Source organism: Notothenia rossii, assembly GCF_949606895.1.
Source record: "Notothenia rossii genome assembly, chromosome: 3".
In the NCBI taxonomy this organism is placed as follows: domain Eukaryota; kingdom Metazoa; phylum Chordata; class Actinopteri; order Perciformes; family Nototheniidae; genus Notothenia; species Notothenia rossii.
Window position 1 is genome coordinate 35,569,446 of NC_136901.1, and position 14,798 is coordinate 35,584,243.

The 14,798-nt window shown below is 42.2% G+C and overlaps 1 protein-coding gene across 11 annotated transcripts in view; it reads left to right on the forward strand.

Annotated features, from left to right (window-relative positions):
- The window catches only part of shtn2 (shootin 2), a 36,671-nt gene extending 22,342 nt beyond the window's left edge, over nucleotides 1-14,329 (forward strand). For 3 of the 11 annotated variants that reach the window (XM_079671434.1, XM_079671436.1, XM_079671435.1), the window contains 17 exons: nucleotides 2,823-2,919; nucleotides 5,857-5,906; nucleotides 6,262-6,322; nucleotides 6,543-6,637; nucleotides 8,112-8,292; nucleotides 8,568-8,665; nucleotides 8,852-8,933; nucleotides 9,488-9,582; nucleotides 11,458-11,661; nucleotides 11,746-11,899; nucleotides 12,317-12,416; nucleotides 12,537-12,595; nucleotides 12,818-12,912; nucleotides 13,069-13,089; nucleotides 13,183-13,236; nucleotides 13,323-13,458; nucleotides 13,952-14,329. In XM_079671434.1, coding sequence (XP_079527560.1) covers nucleotides 6,581-6,637; nucleotides 8,112-8,292; nucleotides 8,568-8,665; nucleotides 8,852-8,933; nucleotides 9,488-9,582; nucleotides 11,458-11,661; nucleotides 11,746-11,899; nucleotides 12,317-12,416; nucleotides 12,537-12,595; nucleotides 12,818-12,912; nucleotides 13,069-13,089; nucleotides 13,183-13,236; nucleotides 13,323-13,458; nucleotides 13,952-14,109 — 1,494 coding nt within the window. In that variant the 5' untranslated portion in view covers nucleotides 2,823-2,919; nucleotides 5,857-5,906; nucleotides 6,262-6,322; nucleotides 6,543-6,580 and the 3' untranslated portion in view covers nucleotides 14,110-14,329. Of the gene's footprint in view, nucleotides 1-2,822; nucleotides 2,920-4,583; nucleotides 4,728-5,856; nucleotides 5,907-6,261; nucleotides 6,323-6,542; nucleotides 6,638-8,111; nucleotides 8,293-8,567; nucleotides 8,666-8,851; nucleotides 8,934-9,487; nucleotides 9,583-11,457; nucleotides 11,662-11,745; nucleotides 11,900-12,316; nucleotides 12,417-12,536; nucleotides 12,596-12,817; nucleotides 12,913-13,068; nucleotides 13,090-13,182; nucleotides 13,237-13,322; nucleotides 13,459-13,951 lie in introns of those variants that run through there. The other 8 variants (XM_079671429.1, XM_079671428.1, XM_079671437.1 and 5 more) reach the window with 6 other exon arrangements.
- Nucleotides 14,330-14,798: the final 469 nt, after the last annotated feature.

A 14,798-nucleotide genomic window follows, 5' to 3' on the forward strand; every position in this document is an offset into this window, starting at 1 on the left:
GAATTTTGATGTGATGATATCATTTCCTATGTCAGGATGGCCGAGCGGTCTAAGGCGCTGCGTTCAGGTCGCAGTCTCCTCTGGAGGCGTGGGTTCGAATCCCACTTCTGACAACAACCTTTTGAGAACCACCTCATTAACACTTGAAGAAAACACATACTTCACCTTCCTGAGACACACTGCTGCAACAATTATCCTGCTTCAAACCTCTTTTTAATGTCTAAGACTTGTATTTTGAAGAAATACATTCAACCTTTGAGCCTAATGTAAAAAGCTGCAGCTTGACAGAAAGGGTTGCTATTTTAAAAGGATATTGTGGCATTATAGATTTTTAAAATATGTTTTATTAACCATTTGTGACCTGCTCGAAATCAGTCGCATTGACCCGAAGACACATTTTGAGTTGTATACACTGCTGGAAAGAGGATATTCCTAGCTTTCTAATGATATCAGGAGTGTTTTTGTACTCCAAATATTAAGCGAAATATGTCACATTATATAATGACTGTCACCGAGTCATCCTTTTGAGAAAAAGGCCTTCAAAGATTTCTCTTCTGATCTGATTGATTATTAGCGGAGCAAATGATCAAAATACTAGGGAGGGAAGATATTTTCGTTTGGATTACTGGTCTGGGGGAAGCTCGCAAGTATGTGTGTGTGTATACGTGTGTGTATTTTTGCATTTGTGTGTATTTAGCCAAGACTTTGTTTGTTTAAAATCAAACAAAACACCCGAACCCCAAAAAACTAGTTTTTTACGCAAATCCATGTTTATTTTGAAATGAGCCGTTGCGACTTCCGACTGATTTGGATAGAGCGGGTCACATTTGTCAACAAATCTGTAACAGAAAGTTACTACAGAAAATGTTCAAAATGCTAAATGTCCATACAGATGAAAAGAAATGAAACTAAAGTGTCGGAGGCCAAAGCCAAACCCAAATCGAGCCTTGTGTAGTCTTTGTGTTTTCATAAATGAATCCTGCTCTCTTATCTGTCTCTATTAAACCAGAATGTAAAGAGCCAGTTTTAATGAGGAGTTTTCCGACAATGTCGCCAACTGCAAGAACACCAGACAACGGTTAATGTTAAGTGACAATTTCACCTTTATTAACATGGTGAAGAATCATTAGTAAAGGTCGGCGTGACAGGCTGGAGGAGGTTTTGGTGCTCAGGTGGCGCCTGAAAAGAGCAACACACAGAGAGAAAAGACTCATTAAATCAAAAGGACGTCACGGGCATGAATCGCAGCAGCTTTTTATCCTTCAGCTGGGCTTCCATGTGCAAGTTGAAGGTAATTCAAAAATAATTATTCAAGAAAGGTCTTCTGATTACTTTCGATTTCACCTATTTTCACCAAGTATAATTAAAACATATTTTTTGTCCCATGTTTTTGTTGCAAACGTCATAGGCCACGCCCACATTCCTCAGTCATTACGATACTTGACATCTCAGTTAATACACTTTAATAAAGCACTTTCGTAAAAAATGATGTCCATCTGTTTTAGAGTTGTACATGTGTGGTATTTTTGGTGCCCCCTATGGATCAGGATAATAATGCTTTGGTTTGCTTATTCCTCAAGATGGAGTTAACATACCCACATACTTTTGGGATAATTGGATAAATTGTTGGTGAGTTATGAACATTTCCTTTTAAGCCCCGCCTGTTGCGAAGACGTTTTGATCGATGGAGGCCATGTTTTTTGATTGAACTATCTAATTTCCGCTGATTCTGTTAACCAAATTTGGTGTTGCTATACAAAAGTTTTTGTCATTTTACCGTTTTTCACATTATGCTAATTAGCAAAACATCGAAGTATTATTGTATCGAAGTCGATTGGATGCTTGGACACCGCTCGGTTGCTCTGGCCCTAATCAGCAATTGGACGCCACAATTAAACATTGGCTTTTAATATTTAAATTTGGCAGAGATAACCTAAAGCCCCATGTGCCCCAACCTCATATATGTCCTGCTTCTCTAAATCCACACCTTTAAACCAATGTGTTTTAATCAACAGCTGAAAATAATCCCAACAAAAATGCGTAATTTTCCCCGGTTTGATTTATGGTTGATTAAAAAACTACAGTGCCTAGCTGTTATTAGGAAATTACTGATACTGGTTTAAAAATATATATTTGATTTGTTAGCTGTTTTTAAAGATCTTCACTAAGAACTCAAGTTTGACACAATGGTTTTTCATGAGATTGGTTGAAAGCACTAACAATATAGAGTAACGGCCCGTCCACACATAGGCATGAAAAAAATCTTGGAAAATCTTGATGCTGGGCGTGTCTGAAGCTTGGCGATTTTTTGCGACCAACAACCAATCACATGAATCTCCCGCCCCCGACATACAAAGCAATAGCAATGTTAAAACAAAGTAAACTGGATATAAACTCTCCAAACAGGCGAAAAACCTACCAGTTTCACCCACTGTCTCTGCCACCTCCCTCCATGCCTGGTTCCTCCGGTTTGTATCCCGGTAAATAGTTCTGGTCGTAAAGAACCGGGTGATTTGCTACTGTAATTTCTCGTTTGGAATATGAGGAAATGAACCGCGGTCTGGCTCTCCCAGCTTGCACGCGGTTTGATTGGCTAGCGCTTGCACTGGCGGGATTTGCATAAACGGGATTTGATTGGCTGATGCCAGTTTCGAAAGCATCGGGAACATCAAAAGTTGAACATTGCTCAACTTTTGATGCTCACGATGCTTGCAAAGCAAAAATCTTCTACGTCACCCCATTCAAGTGAATGGGCGAAGATTTGAAAGATTTTTTTCATGCCTGTGTGTGGACGGGCCGTAACTTATCCTTTTTTTTTTTAGATGCTGTCCTTTATCTTAAATCCTGTTTGCCGTCACAGACCAAACAGAGTCCATCTGGAGCACCAAGCCGGCAAAAATCAACCTCTAACAGTTGAATGTAAGTAGTACTTAACCCTGACCCAAACTCTCTGCATACTCGTAGCAGTAAGCTCTTGGAAGGCCGCTGGAATTAATAAAACACAAAGTTGTTAAATTATTTACATTGGACGGATGTGTGTCATCTCTGCCACCGTCATCTCCTGAATTATCACCCAGAATTTGGTCCCCTTGGCAGTTCTGGTGTTTGAGAGGTCATGAACTCTGAGGACAGATGCTAATAGAGGAGAAAAAAGACAACATCGCCTTCGCCATCGGCTGCTTGAGTGACATTGATCTTGCAGTAGAGAGACAGTGTCGTGCCTCGGAGACCACATTCAAGTACAGAGGCGACATTTCTCTATTTCCACTGCATGAAAAGAGGGGAAAAGTTCAAACGCCTTGTACTCTGACTTATCTTTAACATCAAAGGCTAATATAATCAATATTGCCTTATAAGTACACCAACTTTAAAAAAAATTAGGCTATAAATCCACACTAGACTGACGATTAAGATGGACTTTTGATAAATGAACTGAAATGTAACTTTAAATTGTCTTTCTTGCATTATTTCGAGTTTGATTTGAGGTGATGACATCACTTCCTATGTCAGGATGGCCGAGCGGTCTAAGGCGCTGCGTTCAGGTCGCAGTCTCCTCTGGAGGCGTGGGTTCGAATCCCACTTCTGACAACAGCCTTTTGAGAACCACCTAATTAACATTTGAAGCAAACAGATTCTTCAACATTTCTATACTGGGATTATACACAACTTATAATAGATAAATTGCCTTCTGATGTTATAATAAGTGTCATCCGTCCGAGACCACATTCATGTACAGCAGGGGGTTCAAACTCACAGTGGCCCAAAATAAAAAAAATGGTTACTAGTCAAGGGCCGGACTGGTTCAATGATTATTGCAAAACGTATTGAAATGAACTTATTGCATATTAAACCTGGAACTAACAAAGCTTAAACTATTGCCTATAAAAACAACATTAAACATTAAATAATCAGTTGCATTCATTTCTTATGGCCCTATCTGCAGCTTTTCCAGAGTCATTTCTTATGATTACATTTTTCCACAGGCCAACAACAGCTTCAACAAAACTATTTCCCTCAAAGAGAATAACAAACATGCCCTGTTGTCGTGAGAGAAAAAGTGCAGAAGGAAACATCCATTAATCTCAGTGTGCTGCTCTGTGATGCTAGTTCAAGCCAGATACTTGGCATCTCATCTCGGGTGCAAGTTCATCAATGTTTGGGGTCAGGCTCTGAGCTGAGGAGATCCTCAGGATGGAGTGAAGGTGTGCGTGCAATATACCAGCGGGCCAGATCTAATAGTAATTAGAAATTATCCTGCGGGCCGAAATTAAATCCACCAAGGGCCTGATTTGGCCCCCGGGCCTTGAGTTTGACACGTGATGTACAGAGTCTACATTTTTCTATTTCCACTGCATGAAAAGAGGGGAAAATATCAAACGACTCGTCCTCTAACTTACCTGTTATATCAAATCTAATATGATCTATATTTACTTTGAATTATATTCAAAAAGTGTCAAAAAAAACTTTTATTTGGCTATAAATCCTCACTAGACTGTGATGATTAAGATGGACTTTTGACCAGTGTAAGGAAAACTTCCTCTTTTCGAAATTGAGCCAGTGGGGGAGGGTTTAAGCAGAGATTCCCACTTGGTTCCTTAAACACTGCGGCTCAAACGGAGAGCTGTTTTTGTTATGCTAAAATGTGCTCCTTGATTTAGTTTGTAAAGTAGCTAAAAACTTTGCATACGGCAGGATGTGGATGCAAAGTGAGGACGTTGCAGAGTCAGGTAAGACTGGAAAACTGCTGCAGAGATACTTAAGTTTATTTACATGATGACCTTTGCTGTTTTCTGTATCTGAATAATTCATGTTCTTTTAGTGTGGACTTGTTAAGTAAGGTCCTTCTAAGTGTTTTACTTCTTTAATGTTGGAGATTTAGTGAAAATAAAAACATTTTTCATTCAATATAAACAGGTTTTATAATTTGTATTTGTACTGGGAAATACACTGATTTATTATTTGTAAAAGTCATACCAATCTCCAAATATAAAGCAACAACAAGTTAGCTTAGCATAAAGACTGGAAACAACAACCTGGCAAGCGAAAATTACCCTACCGGCCAAATAGAGTTCACTTATCTTGTTTCTGTGTGTTTTAACCCACACTAAAACAGTGTTAGTCAAAAGTCATGGTGATTGTGCTTGACGTTCTGCTTGTACCTTTTGATTGGTACAAGTTATTTGACCTTGACTAAGATAAATGGACTGAAAATAAACAAGACAAATGAACCGTTTATTATCATTTTGATTGCGTTAAGAGGTGATGACATAACATCTTTACGTCAGGATGGCAGAGCGGTCTAAGGCGCTGCGTTCAGGTCGCAGTCTCCTCTGGAGGCGTGGGTTCGAATCCCACTTTTGACAACAACCTTTTGAGATCCCCTCAATGACGCTTGAAGCAAACACACTCTCCAACATGTTCATACTAGAGGCATAATACATGAAATGCTTAAATCATGGAGGTGCTGGTCGACTTTCTGCTTCTCTTGGAGGATATCAATGTTCCCATTTATCGTTCAGTAAGTTAGCACCTCTTCCCGAAAATGTCGGACTTTAGCTTTAAGATATCTGAGCTCTTATTATTTTCAAATAAAGGGAAGCAGGAGACAGACACTCCTATGAGTCAGAGGTGACAGAAAGTGAAATGTGTTTTTCAGGATCCTTTTCATGATTTCACTTCCTGTATTTACTTGCCGATCTCCTTCAGACGACCTCATGAACTTCCTCTCTGTCACGTCGACAGGATGTGAGAATCTTCCATGATCTCGCCTCCCAGCAGAGCGTCGTCTCTGTCGCCACGGCCCGTTTGACAATCCGTCTGGTGTGTGTAGATAAAATGATTTCCTTTCCCCCACAGAGTCTGACGGAGAGGGTGGTTTATCTTGTGAAGATGAGGGAGACATTCAGGTATAATCGTTTGTGACAGGAAGTAAAACTGCTTAATTACTGTCGTTTTGTTTTGTGATGTGAAATGGAAACAAAGTCCAATTACTTCTTTCTATGTGCGGGTAAAAAAGAGAAATCACACAAATCTAAAAGGGTTACTTTGGTTAAAGAGAATAACTAAAATTCTTTAAGTTCACATTTTTAAACAAAAATAAATAAAGCAAACATTTCCAAAAGTAAGAAGATTGCAGGATAAAATAAAAAGCGTTATTACAAACTTGAGAAAGGCAATTGCAACAGTCTGACGATCTGAATACAATCAGTTGCATCAATTTGTTGTTACTTAATTGATCTCTTTCTCCTGGTTTGCTGTTAGTGCGAGATCTTGGAAATCCAGAGGGATGAAGCTAACCAGAGACTGTCTGAACTGGAGGAAGGTGAGGATCGTTTGTTCCTTTTCCTCACCTGCCTGTCCCCATTCAGGACCATATTGGGGTGGAGACTATCCCAGCATGTGTCACTCTCACACCTATAGACAACATTAAGCCTCCACTGCATGGACAAAAATAAGAAAGGCTCCAATAAATGTAGATGCGCACATACAAATAATCTACTCTTCTAAATGACTAGCACATCTCCCCCCCTTTTAATTTGCAGCGTCGAATCAGCTCTTGAAAGAGATAAACGTTCTGGAGATGCAGTTCCAGATGGAGCGCTCCTGCAGGGAGAGTGCTGAGGCGCTGGCTGTCAAAGTACGTCTTTTTGTTGCTGCAGTGTTCACCCTTACTTCCCTTAATCCTTACATCTTCCTCTTATTTCCTTCACTCTCCTTTTCTTTCCTTAAATTCTCATTTCCCCCCTATGTCAGTACTTTCCTTTACCATCCTTTCTTTTCCTGTAATTTCCTTCCCTATGTTGTGTCCTTTGCTTTTCTTTGCTATCATCCTTTCCTCACTTCCTTCCTTTTCCTATCCTTTCTCTTCCCTTTCCCCCACCTCTTCCCTATGTTTCCTTTCTCTTCCCTTTCCCCCACCTCTTACCTATGTTTCCTTTCTCTTCCCTTTCCCCCACCTCTTACCTATTTTTCCTTCCTCTTCCCTTTCCCCCACCTCTTCTCTGTTTCCTTCCTCTTCCCTTTCCCCCACATCTTCTCTATGTTTCTTTCCTCTTCCCTTTCCCCCACCTCTTCCCTATGTTTCCTTTCTCTTCCCTTTCCCCCACCTCTTACCTATTTTTCCTTCCTCTTCCCTTTCCCCCACATCTTCTCTATGTTTCTTTCCTCTTCCCTTTCCCCCACCTCTTACCTATGTTTCCTTTCTCCTCCCTTTCCCCCACCTCTTACCTATGTTTCCTTACTCTTCCCTTTCCCCCACCTCTTACCTATGTTTCCTTTCTCTTCCCTTTCCCCCACCTCTTACCTATGTTTCCTTTCTCCTCCCTTTCCCCCACCTCTTACCTATGTTTCCTTTCTCTTCCCTTTCCCCCACCTCTTACCTATGTTTCCTTTCTCCTCCCTTTCCCCCACCTCTTACCTATGTTTCCTTTCTCCTCCCTTTCCCCCACCTCTTCCCTATGTTTCCTTTCTCCTCCCTTTCCCCCACCTCTTACCTATGTTTCCTTTCTCTTCCCTTTCCCCCACCTCTTACCTATGTTTCCTTTCTCTTCCCTTTCCCCCACCTCTTCCCTATGTTTCCTTTCTCCTCCCTTTCCCCCACCTCTTCCCTATGTTTCCTTTCTCTTCCCTTTCCCCCACCTCTTACCTATGTTTCCTTTCTCTTCCCTTTCCCCCACCTCTTACCTATGTTTCCTTTCTCTTCCCTTTCCCCCACCTCTTCCCTATGTTTCCTTTCTCTTCCCTTTCCCCCACCTCTTACCTATGTTTCCTTTCTCTTCCCTTTCCCCCACCTCTTCCCTATGTTTCCTATCTCTTCCCTTTCCCCCACCTCTTCCCTATGTTTCCTTTCTCTTCCCTTTCCCCCACCTCTTACCTATGTTTCCTTTCTTCTCCCTTTCCCCCACCTCTTACCTATGTTTCCTTTCTCTTCCCTTCCTTATTTCCTATGTCCTTTCCTCTGCTCTTCTGGCATGTCAAGAGACTAACGTAAGAAGCGGGAAACTGCGACTTGTACATCGAGTGATTTACTCCAACCTTTGTCATTTTCAGTAGATTTGAATACAAACACACAGCAGCCTCCACACTCACACTGGTCTCCTCTTGTTGCCAAGGTGACCAGAGAGAACAAAGTACTGAAGAGGAAGAGCCAGATGATGATGCCGCTCATCCCAGAGCTCCCTGAAAACTTCGATGGCTTGACCTTTGACCAGGAGACCGACCCCGCGGTTAACGGGGAGGACGTGTTAGATTTTGGTGAGGAGACGCTGCTGCAGAGTCAGGCCAGCATCGCAGGTTAGGAAACACTGGGAGAACTGCCATTGCTTTGTCTGCCTGGTAAAGACAATACCAAATGGTATAATCTGTTTGTGTGTGTGTGTGTGAGAGTGTGAGTGTGTGTGTGTGTGTGTGTGTGTGTGTGTGTGTGTGTGTGTGTGTGTGTGTCTGTGTGTGTGTGTGTGTGTGTGTGTGTGTCTGTGTGTGTGTGTGTGTGTGTGTGTGTGTGTGTGTGTGTGTGTGTGTGTGTGTGTGTGTGTGTGTGTGTGTGTGTGTGTGTGTGTGTGTGTCAGAGCTGCAGGCATCAGTGGACGGTCTGCTGGCTGAGAAGCTGCAGCTGGAGCAACGGGTGGAGGATCTGACTAAAGAGCAGGTCCACCTCACAGAACAGGTACATCAGTGTGTGTGTGTGTGTGTGTGTGTGTGTGTGTGTGTGTGTGTGTGTGTGTGTGTGTGTGTGTGTGTGTGTGTGTGTGTGTGTGTGTGTGTGTGTGTGTGTGTGTGTGTGTGTGTGTGTGTGTGTGTGTGTGTGTGTGTGTGTGTACCTAGTGTTATATCACCTGGCTTTTTCTCTCAGCTAGCTCTGGAGGTTGAGGAGAAAGAGGCCATACTGAGGAAAATTAGCAAACAGAGCAAGACCATGAATAAAATCAAACGAGGTGAGTCCTAATCACACTTGGAATCCAAATAATAATTTAATTCATTTCTTGAACCATTTTTTAGAATCTAAAATGTTCTGAAAAAGACGCCCTTTGTTATTAGTTTTGTACAACCATCAATCCATAACCTAAAAGTTAATTTCAACCGAATTACAAAAACAAACAAGATTGGTTTTACAATTTAATCTACTGAGGATTTGAGATTGTTGTCGCTGAATACAATAAGCAGCAAATCCTCCTAATTGAGAGACTTGAATAAGAAAACAAATGGCTTTTTTGCTTCATAATTGGCTAAACATGGTTATCATTGTTTCAGTTTCTGCAGATTGACTGATCTATTAAGCAGTGGATCATTTCAGTGTATTTCATTTTTATATTTCTTGGTAATGCCACTTGTTTTTCGGTGTTTTCGGTGTGTGTGTGTGTGTGTGTGTGTGTGTGTGTGTGTGTGTGTGTGTGTGTGTGTGTGTGTGTGTGTGTGTGTGTGTGTGTGTGTGTGTGTGTGTGTGTGTGTGTGTGTGTGTGTGTGTGTGTGTGTGTGTGTGTACATGCAGTCTCTCAGCTTGTCACAGATGAGTTCACGGAAATGTCTCAGAAGCTGGAGATGGAGCAAGGCCTCCGGCAGCACGCTGAAGTCTTCGCCCACCAGGTGTGAGCGCGTGGCATGGCTGTTTGTGTTTTTGTGTTCGGTGTGTATGTGTGTGTTTTCTGCACAAAACAAAACATTTTGTCACACATCCACACCTATAGATACTGAGGGTGACAGGTCGTGCCACGGGAGCGTTGGTTGACCTTCGGGCGGCAATGGCGTACAGACGGGGGGAAGAGGAGGGAGACACACACACACACACACACACACACACACACACACACACACACACACACACACACACACTTCCGCTGTCAGCTGATGTGGCGGGACAGGAGAAGGGATCTCCATTCTCTGTTTTCCCACCGATGACACTTTGGTCAAATCCAGGCTCTGTGTGTGCGGCAAAGCGTTCACACACACAAGACAAAAGCAGACACACACTCGTACACAAGCTCTAAAAACACCAATTCACTTGAATCCACATACCCAAACACACACACACACACCCCCCAGCTGCTCCTATAATGAAGGTCTTTTCTTTCCAAAAACATCTCTGTTCCTTTCCCTTCCCATTTAGCCCCTCCCCATCCCATAATTAGTGGTCATCACGGCGGCTGAAGGAGAATAGTGCTTTTTAAGCACAACCTGTCTTTGCCTGACACCTTTATGTTTTGCAGAGCATGTAGCAATTGTCGCCTTTGTGCGCAGCGTCCTCCATTTACCGGACAGGCGCACAATGGGCCGCCTCCCAGGGGTCCTTACCTGTGAAAAGGACCCCCAACTGTTCACACAATCCCCCCCCCTTTACTCTCAATTCATGGTAAAAGACCCCCCTGGGATGAATGCCTCTTGTGTGCACTACTATTTGTCTGTTTTCATGTGTTTTGAAAACACCAACCATTCACACCTCTCCTCTGTGATGCCGGTGGTATAATGACGCAGGGCCTCAAAACAGGAAACAATTTGGAGCTTTTTTTGTGTGTAGGTCTTTGTCTCTTTGTGTCCCTCTGACTGTGTGTTTGTGTGTATGAAATAATTGTACTAATTGCTGTGTGAAAATTGCTCTCTGCTGAAGGGAGACCCGAGATTAGAGCGGTGTAATTTGCAGCGTGTGCTGACACAGAGCTCACTAAAACCTGCTGCTTCAGACGCGGTAGAAACACAGAAATGAAAACCACTTTTTCTCACACTTCCTGCTCTCTGATCACCGCCCTGCTCTCAGAAGTGTCTGCAGTGCGTTTATGAATCCAATGTGGTCAGAATACACTTGCCTTCTGTGTTGTATACTCAATTTACGAAAGGCTTACAATTACTGCTAACACATTTTTCAAGGTTTTTAAGGCCACTTGTTTATTTATTACTTGACTGCATGTATTACCCTGTCTCTTGAATTTGTGTCTGTAAGTCTTTCACATGTTGTCCGCTGCATGAGGGAAAAAATAGTTTGCAAATTACTAACAATATATCTACAATCCAATTGCTTAATATCCACATTTTGAACAGTAATTCAAATGTTTGATACCTCAAAAGCTCATGCGAAGGTCAAAGTGTTTGTTGATTGCACTTTGATTGCACTTTACTCATTCATCAACTCAAAGCCGCACTTATAGCTATAGCTTGTGTATTTATCTGTCTCGGTGGAGAAAGAATCTACTTTTGTTCGTGAATTAAGGCATTTGTTCTCACAAGCCACTTATTATAATGTGGATAAAATGATGCTTTGTCTCACAGCTAATTCATCCTGTTTGCTCGTACCCTTCAATGAAATGGATTTGTAATTGTTCAGTCTAACACTAGTTTGAAAACACTTCCCCTGCGTCGTGACAACCTCCTGGTGGGAGAACATTAACAACCAGTCATTCAGATCTCACTTTATCGCTGCTCTAATTGTGGCTCGTTTTCATTAATGTGTTTCTTCTTCCGTTTTTGTAGAAGCAGATAATCATAAAGATGTGTTTAAAGATGTCTCAAAGGGAATTTGGTGTGTCTCAGATGTTGGTGCAGCAGGAGGCGGCTCACAGCGAGTGTGTGACGCCCCAGAGCTCGGACACCGGCCTGCAGCTGCAGCGGGCGCTGGAGCAAATCTCCAGCATCAGCACGGCTCTGTGTGATATACAGCGCCTCTACCAGGAGCAGGTGTGTGCAGACGGGGTCAAAGAGTTGAAATGGTCTATTTATGTTCTTCATCTTGTATGCTGTTTCTTTCATCCCTGTATTCAGGTTAAACCGAGTCAGGGCGCTGGGGATGAGAGCAGCATTGTCTCTGAGCTGCAGAAACTGAGAGCAGAGCTGGAGAGCAGCGAGGAGGAGAGGAAGACTTTAGTGACGCAGCTGTCTGAAGCTAACAGCACTGTCACTCAGCTCCAGAAGGAAGGTAGCTGCAAGAAGAGGAGCATTTTGCACACACATGCTTAAGGGAAGAAAACAGTCAGCTAATGACACTAGTGTGTGATTGGTGGTCATTAAAAAAAAGAAATTAATTTAAAGCTTAATACAATGGTGAAGGAATAAGTCCTTAACCCGGTAATGAATCAGCATTTTAGCACTTCCAGTTCCCTTGACTCGAAGACAATGTTTTTCTGTCAGAGCCTTTTTGGTTAGCTTTCCGACATAAGCTCTGGTTCATACAAACATACAAACACAGCTGTTATCTGATCAGCGCAGTTCAAAGTTAAAATGATTCGGAGTGGCGCAAATTCCATGATTTAATACCATTTATTTTTTCCTTGGTGATTTGTCTCTTGGCTCATGATACTAATAGCCGGAATGTTTTCGCTCTCTTTTTTTGTAGGGAAACAGTTTCAAGATACACTGAAGGAGGATGAACAAGAGGAGAAAACCACTCCTGCTCCCCCTCCCCCACCTCCTCCACCCCCTCCTGCGGTCACCAAGTATGAAACGTCTTCTTCATTGTGTATATACTGTATCAGAGGCTTTTTACACCCTTATGACTGGGCTTTTAAATCATGAATTGTTTGACAATATGACACCTTTGTCCTCTCTGTGCCAAGTACACTTGATGTCCTGAGAAGCAGAAGACAAGAAAGCGCCAGGAAAGCCGATCAAAACAGTGAGTCTCACACTTCCCCTCAACTGCATCGATAACAAATAGACTTGCTTTACTCAGAAGCTATGATTTATCCTCAATGTATATATGTTTTTGGGTTCTCAGATTTTTATGACAACTTCTTTCTGGTTTCTCAAAACAATACTTTTACTTCTATTTAAATTAAACACACATTATATGCTCTCAGAGTCCTTTAAAATATTTCATCCATCTCTAATCTTTAAGAAGCAGAACCTTTGGACATGAAGACGAGAGCGGTGGATGAAATGATGGAGAGAATAAAAAAAGGAATCATCCTGAGGCCCATCATGAGAGTACAGGTGGATCTATTGTATTCACAAAGACTTTTTAAATGTATTCGCTCATTTACATTCCCCATTGTGTGGCATTTATATATGAACAGAGAAACTCGTATAAGAAAAAAACCCTTAAGTAATAAATACTAACGTCTAAAATCTGACTTGTTCTGCTCACAGGACGATGACAGTGCGTGGAAGGTCAGTTAGCCTCATATTCCCAATTGTTGAATTTCTTTTTTATTATTAAGCAGTTGACACAGAATTCCCAAATATTCCCAAATCTTCTTGCAGGACCAGAAGAGTGACAACAGAAAGTCAGCTATCCTGGAGTTGAAAGGAATGCTGGTAATGGACTCAGATTAGTGTTGCAAAGGCAAAACACTTTTGACAAACAGCAATTTATTCCACTTTTTAACATTTATACTCACTAGGACATCATGAAACATCAGAAACTCCGCAGAGTGCCATCCAGACGGGGAATGGGCCGAAATGTTGGCGAAGCGGAGCTGCTGCAGGTGCTGCAGAGGAGGAGGAGAGCCATGGGGGACCAGCAGGACCAAACACAGGGTACACTCACATTGTCCTCTTTGTCCTTTCTTCAATGGATTTTGGTTTGCGGTTTTTGTAGGTTCTTGCGTTTCTACAAGCAGTCTGCTTTGAGTCATTAGCACGAGAGCACGACATACACTTTAACAGAAAGCAAGTTAAAGCTTTCAAACATTTGGAGATATTCGTTTTGTACTTTGAGGTAATGCCCCATTTTCTGTGAGTGAATTCATGCTTTTATTGGAATTGCATTAAAATGTACTTGGTAATGCACGGTGACATATAACATTTTAAAAGTCACGCAAAAACGCTTTAATGTACTTAAAAGGAAAGATAAAAAGTAGCCACCAGTTCCCCTCCAGGTTCAGCATTTGATCTGCACGCAATGAGTATTTGAACCTCTGCAATATTAATCATCAGAAGAAAGTGCTTTATCATATCATTGTGGTCAACCACAACCGTGTTCTCTCATTGTCTGGTTTCGTGCGTAACTGGAGATAATCTCTTCCTTCAGAGCCTCAGACCGGTGCTCAGTGTGTCCCAGCAGCAGGAGACTGTCCCTGGGCTGGAGAGAGCAGCCGCGCCCCGGTGCTCCGGAGGCTGAAGCAGAACCGAGAGAAGAGAGACTCCCGCATCCGAGCATCAGCACTGATCCTTGGACAAGAAAACTGAGAGCAGCTTCAGGAAGCCTCATTGTCAGAGCTGCAGTTATTGCAGGTCCCGCAAGACATCTCTTTTTTGTATTTGTCGGCGATTTCCTGAATATCTCTTGTTTTACTTCAGAGGAACTGAATGCATATTGGCTGATTTATTTAATTAATACATCTATGCACCGTTTGGTTCATCAGTTCCAATAAAATGTGGGTTGACCTTGGTCTCTTTTGAAAACAAAGACTTGAGTTATGTAATGTCAGAAAACTGCATTTTATTTTACTTGTCTTGAGAGTACCACATGGGACGTGCTCATTGAAAAACATTATAAAATCCCACATTTTGACCTAGAGAAAACCACAAAAAACATTTCTACCAAAAGCCATTTAACCCAGGTCTGCTTCAAATAGCCGTACTTGTTGCGTGTCAAAGGAAATGAAACTCATTCAGCTGTGGTTAATGTCCCATATCATGCCTTTTGGGTTTCAGCTGATCTAAGTGCAAGTCTCATGATTTTATATGATGCCTTTACCCACTTCTCTCCCGAGGTGTCGGCCTCTTAAAGCTCGATCCGGCAGAAGGCTGGAGGCTGCTTTTATTTAGGCACATTAAAGCTCTCACACCCCGAGCCCAGAGGTGTCGTTGAGATAAGAGCCTCCGGTGATCTGGCTGCTTCCTCCTGAAAGTATCTTTAAATGCGTAAGGTCGCT